The 8,035-nt window shown below is 39.2% G+C and overlaps 1 protein-coding gene across 1 annotated transcript; it reads left to right on the forward strand.

Moving 5' to 3' along the window:
• The first annotated feature begins 255 nt into the window (after positions 1-255).
• Positions 256-6,005, forward strand: LOC306850943 (E3 ubiquitin-protein ligase rnf168-like). Its single transcript, XM_079386923.1, has 7 exons — positions 256-436; positions 1,059-1,451; positions 1,534-1,604; positions 3,328-3,498; positions 3,973-4,067; positions 4,186-4,261; positions 5,027-6,005. The coding sequence occupies exons 2-7, from the start codon at positions 1,118-1,120 to the stop codon at positions 5,669-5,671; spliced, it is 1,392 nt and encodes a 463-aa protein (XP_079243049.1). The 5' UTR covers positions 256-436; positions 1,059-1,117; the 3' UTR covers positions 5,672-6,005.
• The last annotated feature ends 2,030 nt before the right edge of the window (positions 6,006-8,035 follow it).

Below are 8,035 nucleotides of genomic sequence, written 5' to 3' on the forward strand. Positions count from 1 at the left end.
GTAGAAAATCAAATTAAGGATATAGGTTTAAGTGGGTTATCAATTCAGAATTTATTGAGTAATTCTTCACAAGTTTTCAAGTTATTATTAGAATCTGTAAAGGTCACAAATTTAATTAAAATAATTTGAATATATATATATATATATATATATATATATTTATCTTGTTACTATACTCTTCATTGTTGCTCCACACTCCATCTCAGTAGGTGTCGAAAATGCACTATAAGTTAGTTTGCCAACCGCCAATAAACTGAAGAAGAAGACGAAGAAGAAGCAGTTCTGTCATTGGCGGAAACGGGCTTCCATGCAGTCCACAGTAAAACCGAGTGACTTTTATTTTGAAAGGCAGTTCTGTCATTGGCGCTCAGGGCTTCACATGCGCGAGGAGGAGGGCGCAAACTTTCCCGGGATTTTGGGGTCTGGAAATAAACAAGTAAGTGTGAATTTGTAATACTTTTATTCACTGATTGATACTCACATTAATAGACCATTTTAACAACAAAGGCGTTATTTGCTTTGAATAATGAAAGGTTTACGTCAGTGTTACTCTCTCTTCCACAAAGTTGCTAGTTCGCTAGCCTCCAGCTGTAAGTTAGCATAAGAACTTTGTCAAATAATCAGTTCATTTGGACGCAATCTGACAATGTATTTGAATTGAAAAGGCTTATAAAATAAGCATTTCTGGACGTCTTATGGTATAACTCGCACAGGTTAATGGCATATATAAATTGTGCATGATGTAAACAAAACTCTCAAAACCAGTTTGACTTCATTCGTTGCTGTGCATGTTTTAATAAATAAAAGTATTACCTTTTTAAAAGAATAGTTAGTTAACTACTTGATGTGCAGGATTGCAGTTACTGATTTGTTGATATGAATAAGCAGTTCATATGTGGTAATTTAATTTGAATGAATGCATCTAATGCTGGAGTTTAACTTTTGCAGTCTCATCAAAACTCTGCATGTTGTGTATATTTCTCCATGCAAACCCTGAATCTAATGTAGTACAGTTCTAGGTTGTTGTAGGTAATAATTGCTGTTGTTTTGTCTTTCAGCTGCTCTTGAACCTGAGAGAGAGAAACCTCATACACTGACGATAGAGACGGGCCGCAGGATGCCACCTGTGTCTGGACTGGACACGGGTCCGGTTGAAGAAAGCTCCGGCGGTCTTAAACGTTCAGACTGCCTGTGTCCGGTCTGTCTGGACATATTCCTGGAGCCCGTCACTTTGCCCTGCATGCACACCTTCTGCAAACCCTGCTTTCTGGAAACCGTGGACAAATCCAACATGTGCTGTCCGCTTTGCCGAAAGCGTGTGTCCACTTGGGCACGACTCAACAGCCGCAACAAGACCTTGGTGAATATGGAGCTGTGGAAACGCGTACAGGATGCTTTTCCCACTCAGTGTGAGCGGAGAGTGCAGGGAATCGAGGACGACGATGATGCTGGTAGCAGGATTGTGCTCATTTTATGTTTCATATGAATGCGTTTTACATTGATTTTAATTACTTATGCAATCTTTTTTCCCAGTAACGGTTCCGAGACCTCGCGTGTGTCAGCCAGGAGAGCTGAGGAAAGAGTATGAGGATCAGATCAGTAAGGTGAGAGATTCAGGCTGGTTAAAAAGCGTTTTTATCTGATGAAATGGCAGTTGCACCTCCCTGAATGCACATTATTACAGAGTACACATGGGCCGTATTATTGTACTGCTAACAACACAATAGTTTTTGTTTGTGTGTCCAGTCCTGCATAATGCTGCATGCAAACTGTGCTGCTGTGGGGCGTTTTGAAAGATCGGAAATCATTTTTGGCTCTTTGGTTCATTTTGTCTTTTAATTTGATTTTTTTTTTTTTTTTTTTTTTTTCACACATATCATTTATAGTTAGATGTGCAGATAATTGCAGTTAAATACTTTAATTTAATATTATTATGGACTTTTTTTATTATTTTTTTATTGTTTTTATTTAATAATAATTCGTTACATTTATATAGCGCTTTTCTAGGCACTCAAAGCGCTTTACATAGTAAGGGGGGTATCTCCTCGTCCACCACCAATGTGCAGCATCCACCTGGATGATGCGACGGCAGCCATAGTGCGCCAGAACGCCCACCACACACCAGCTTATTGGTGGAGAGGAGACAGTGATGAAGCCAATCAGTAGATATGGGGATGATTAGGAGACCATGATGGTCAGAGGCCAATGGGCAAATTTGGCCAGGATGCCGGGGTTACAACCCTACTCTTTTTCGAAGGACATCCTGGGATTTTTTATGACCACAGAGAGTTAGGACCTCGGTTTAACGTCTCATCCGAAGGACGGTGCTTTTTACAGTATAGTGTCCCCATCACTATACTGGGGCGCTAGGGCCCACCCAGACCGCAGGGTGAGCACCCCCTGCTGGCCTCACTAACACCTCTTCCAGCAGCAACCTAGTTTTCCCAGGTCTCCCATCCAGGTACTGACCAGGCTCAACTCTGCTTAGCTTCAGTAGGCAACCAGTCTTGGGCTACAGGGTGATATGGCTGCTGATTTGTTTGTGTTTTGCTGTTGTACATTTTAAAGAATCCTGAATAAATATATTTCCATTTATAGTATTTCAGTTATGGAAACTTTATTTCAATACATGGTCTTTTGAGATTAGAGAGGAAATCTGAAATCATGCCATTTAAAGGTTTAGTGTCTGTAAGATTGTGTAATGTTTGTGAAAGAAGTCTCTTATGCAAGGATGCATTTATTTGATTGAAAATACTGTAAAACAATATTGTGAAATATTATGATTTCAGTTTGAATGTATTTTAAAATGTAATTCCTGTGATCAAAGCTGTATTTTCAGCATCATTACTCCAGTCTTCAGTGTCACATGATCCTTCAGAAATCAGTATAAAATGCTGATATTTCTGATTATTATCAATGTTAAAAAACAATTGTGCTGCTTTTTGTGGAGACTGTGATGCATTTAAATTTTCAGGATTCTTTGAATAGAAAATTCAAAGGAACAGCATTTATTGAAAATATAAATCTGTTGTAAGATTATAAATATCTTTACTATGACTTTTGCTCAATTTAATGCATCCTTGCTAAATAAAGTATTAATTTCTGATCTGAAACTAAAACTGACCCCAAACCTTTGAACAGTGGTGTACAATTGAAGACTAATTTCCTATTATTTTAAATACATTTTTATTTTGCTAAAATCCTTTAATTTTTATTTTTTGTATATTGTATGCACATTATCAATCAGAGTGAATAAAATCATAATTTGTGATTCATGTTGTGTTGTTGTGAAGGGTCATGAATGATCTCATTTCCGGTTTTGAACAGCTGGTGGAGGAGAAGCGAGCTCTAGAGGAAGCCGAGAGGCGGGCCAGTGAGGAGTACATCCAGCGCCTCCTGGCTGAGGAGGAGGAGCGTATGGCAGAGGAGAGGAGGAGGCGGGAGGAGCAGCAGCTGGAGAATGATGAGAAACTGGCCAGACTGCTGAGCCAAGAGCTGGTGAGCTTTCTCATCATTATCTTTAAGAACATGTCAAAACACCAATAAAATCTGACACCCAACAAGAAGAAACTGCGTCCGATTCGAGCCCTTCCTGCTCCTGGAGTTCTCTCCACCGCTGGAAAGCTGCTCTGGTATTTACGTGGGTCCTACCTCTTTCCTGATCATAACCCTTCTTTTTAATGGTTTGTTCCTCCGATATTTCCCTCCTTTTTCTTTTTTTTAATCTTCCAGTTCTCTCTATCTATAGTAGATCTGCTAATATCCGTCCTGTATACTCAATTTGAGCTCTATCATTACAAGACACGCCCTTCCACCGATTGAGACCTAAAAAAAGTCTTAAATTGGAGCAGAAAGTCCTAAATTCATAAAGTCATGACATTAAATGTTAAAATGCTGCTGCAGTTGTAGTTTCCTTCGCAAACCTGTCAGTAATCAGAGAGGATGTAATGCTGTTTTGTGTTGTTTGTGCAGAATTCAGGACCGATCTCTGAAACATCACGGACCGCCAAACCTACTGATAATACACCAGCGAAGAAGACCAAACCAAACATGGGCGATATTGAGAAGTGAGTAGCTGCTATAGAGCCCCAGTATATCAGTAATGTAACTCGTCATCCTTTCGGACCTGGCTGTTGTTGAACATACTGAAAGAGGTTTTTTAATGCTCTTTGTCTTATATGTCAGGTTTTTGCGTCCAGTGCCTCATAAACAGCCGAGCAGTTCTGATAGCAGCCCAGACTCCTCTCTGACGGCTAATAAGGTGATCTCTTTATGCTTTGACTTTGATTGCAAATGAATTCATAGAAGAATCACTCAGTTATAAAAGAAAAATACTCAATAACTTAGTGACTACATGAGGAACAGTAGCTGTATTGTATTTGAATATATGTATGTCTTATTTATTTGTTTGATATATCTTATGTAAACTGAGTGTTTTAGTGAGGATTTTCTTGTTTGTTTGTGTTCTTGTAAGAAAGACATTGATTTTATATTATGTAAGGGAAACAACACATGTTTACAGGAGAAAAGGATAAAAGTAAAATTACATTACATTCATTTTTGTACCAAACTAAAATTAGTTTTGCTCTAAAATGCATTCATGTAAAAAATAGGCCTAATAGACCTAAAAATGTAAAAACAAAAATAACTGTTGGGAACAAACTCGTAAACTTGTGTTTACATTGAGACGTCTCTTCTGCTCACCAAGGCTTCATTCATTTAATCAAAAATACAGTAAAAAACAATATTGTGGTATATTTATTACAATTTAAAATAACCGTTTTCTCTTTTAAATGTCATTTATTTCAAAAGAACTGAAACGGAAATAATTTATAACATTATAAATGTTTTTATAAATGTCACTGTTTATCAACTTAATGCATCCTTGCCGAATAAAAAAAAAAAAATAACACGCTTTTGAATGAATAGTGTATGTGCAAAGTTCATGCATGTTTAGTTGAAGATAAAATACTTTCTGGACAATTTCCAGTTTCAAAACAAGTTTATAAGTGTTCCTGTTTTTCAGGAGAACATTCTGAGCCCTCCAAAACCCCTCCCAGCACAGTCTGTGGAGGACACAAGCAAACTGAGCACACCTGTGCAGGACTACAGCGGGAAACCCTCCAGCTCCAGCTGCTCAGAACACACTTTTGCTTTTAACAGTCCGAACAGCAGCTCACTGAAAAGGAAGAGTTCAGAGGTGGAGCTTCAGACTGAAGCAGATCTGCTCACTAAAAGGCCCTGTGAGTCCCCTTCAGCCGACAGCGCGTTCCTGACTGAAGTGGCATGGCACGAGGAAGCCTTACGGAGCCGCTGGCAGCAAGAGGAGGAGGACCGCAGACTGGCCACGCGACTCCAGAAGGAGCTGGACCGTGAAAACTCTGTGGACCGCAGGAAGGGTTCAGCCGACAGCTATCAGCTCCGGCAAAAGCCCACTCCGCCTTCCACAAGCACAAACCCAGATGAGGAGGAAAACACCAGAAAGAGCGTCAATGCACGGGCGACTGCGAGGAACAGCGCGGGACGCAGGGACAGCGAGAAAACCGAAAAGAGACTGTCTGGAACAGTAGGAACGACCCCTGTGTCGTTTTCTACAACTGTCCTGCCTGCTTTGAAGAAGGGGGCGAAGCAGACCACCCTTACTGAGATGTTCCCCAACCTGAGCAGCTGAAGGTTGCTCTGCTGCTTTTATCTGGTTTCTTACTCGGCCTTCAGACTTGAAACTCTTGTTAGGTGCTGCGCTGCTACTAAAGGACGTCCTGTAGAAGATTTCCGTTGTCTTTTTCGGTTTCTGCTCATATGTTGCTAACACTCCTTCAGTGCCTTTCCAGGGAGGGTCATACTGCAAAGTCATGATGAAATGTTTCGGTTTCTAGAACGTTTTTAAAGTCATGACTAGCTTAGAGTTTGAAATGGTTTTAATGCTGCAGAAGAAAATAATTTTGTAAGCGTTTGCAGGCATTTCACTTTGATTAAATAAAAGGAGAGTTTCGGTTCGGTTTACAAAAAAATAAATATGTGTTGTGTGGTTATTTGACAAGTGAATGAAAAGCAATGTCCTAAATAATTTTGGGTGTTTAGGGGAGTTTTTGCAGTTGCAGCTCTTTCATAGATGTTGGGTTTTGTAGAAACTGGATCTTCAGGATCTGTCACTTAGGGATGTAACGACTACCGGTTTGACGAAAAATCATGATAAAATTCCCCACGGTTAGTATTACCGCTTCATATTTTATTTATCATTAAAACCATATTCGATTACCGCGATCTGAACAACTCACGATAAATAAATACTGTCCAGCATAAAGCAGAGTTTTCAGTAACAGTGCAGCACAGCAGCAGAGTAGTGTCCATTAGAGTAACAATAGCGCGGAAAAGCTGAGAGGTTTTAAAAGAGTGCTAAGAGAATTATTTATATGAATGTACCTCTGAAGGTTCTGACTGTCTTCAGAAACGATTCGATGGCATTTTATTTTCATCTTCGCTCCGTATTATACCTAAAGGAATTGTTTTTAATCGCAAAACTGCTTTGTTCGTGGAGTTTTCCATAAGCGCCACCTAGTGTCAGTGAGTGGATTTACAGAGACTTACATTTACATTCAGCCTGTGTGCGGTTTCTATCTGGCTAAAAACGGACCGAATTTGCATGCCCTGCTGTAAATTTTGACCGGTTTACCTACGAAACATGCTACCTATCAGATTGTGCTACCAATAATATATATTTGCATTGTTTTAAGGTTAAGTTTAGGGTAAGGGTAGGTTTAGGGTAGGGGCAGGTATGGACATTTAAAAAAGCCTCAAACCACATGAATAAGATACTGGTAGCACAATCTGATAGGTAGCATTTTTCCCTGTTGATTTGTGCTACCTGTTTTTTAATGGGAGGTAGCACAAATCGTCAGAACACCGGTTGATGAAAAACAAGCTTATGTGGATTCTACACATTTAAACAATTCAGATATGGTATCTAAAATTATTTATGGCGCAGATAAAACCGTTTTTAACCGTTTTCTTTATTTAAAGGCTGAAATGCGAGGTTTACCTTTTTATGAAACTTTTTCAATGCTTTATTTGGAAATTTACATGAGATATTTGAACATGCTATTAAACTGGTGTCAGTAAAGTTGTCGTTTAAAATCCGAAAATCATTGGTCATGTTATTGTTTTAGTGATTATGCAAATGTAACACGGGGCAACAGAATAAGTATTCTGTGTATTCTGTACACTTGATAGATTTTACAATAGGCCTAGGTTCGACTCTGGGAGGATTTAATAATGACTCTTTGGGCCACTTATAGTAAATGAATTAACAGCCGGCACTTTTAATACAAACGCATGAAACAATATTTTGAACAATTGTCCCAGGTTGAAGGAATATTAAATTTTTCTGGTTCCCATTCAACATCCGTAAATGAAGTGAAAAGATGGTTTAGGATTTGAGTCCAAATGTTTATGAAGTCCAGGAATAAAGGGAAAAAAGAAAAAGAAAAGAAAGTGTCTCTAATCCTTCGGCTCCTTTGTATGTATGTTAAATCCTCGAATGTCAGTGTGTGTAAAGGCCATTTTATGTTATTTGCTATTATTTGTTATTTGGTTGTGTGTATGTGTGTAGGAGATCTCAGCTTAGGTGTAAACTTCAGCGGATCCGCGCAGAATCACGGCTCTGGCTCGCCATTCAGACGATCACTCAAGCAGAATTAGCGTAAAAAAAAACAGAGTTCTCACAAGGAAAAGTAGTAATCAAAAGACTGGTTTCGACAGGATGAAGTTGAACTTGAGCTATAATTAACACTCTTGTGCGTTTCCAGCAGGCTTCTTCGTCTGAACTAGACTCAATTGATTCAACATGTATGCCACAGCACTAACCGCCCTCTAGTGGCAAATCATAGAGTTGCACCAAGAGATTCTTACTGACATACAGCTAAAGGGAGTGGAGAATGAAGTTAGGATATGCTCTGCATGCAGTGTACCTACAAAATCATTGATCTATCAGGAGTCAGCATTCTAACATCAGGGAATTCATCTGACTCAAGGGCTT

Source organism: Barbus barbus, assembly GCF_936440315.1.
Source record: "Barbus barbus genome assembly, chromosome: 31".
NCBI lineage: Eukaryota > Metazoa > Chordata > Actinopteri > Cypriniformes > Cyprinidae > Barbus > Barbus barbus.

Bases quoted from the DNA above. Each gene is read 5' to 3' on its own strand.
- LOC306850943 (XM_079386923.1), top strand. From the start codon at position 1,118: ATGCCACCTGTGTCTGGACTGGACACGGGTCCGGTTGAAGAAAGCTCC. The intron at 3,499-3,972 runs GTGAGCTTTCTC...TTGTTTGTGCAG, and splicing joins GACTGCTGAGCCAAGAGCTG to AATTCAGGACCGATCTCTGA. The intron at 4,262-5,026 runs GTGATCTCTTTA...CCTGTTTTTCAG, and splicing joins CCTCTCTGACGGCTAATAAG to GAGAACATTCTGAGCCCTCC.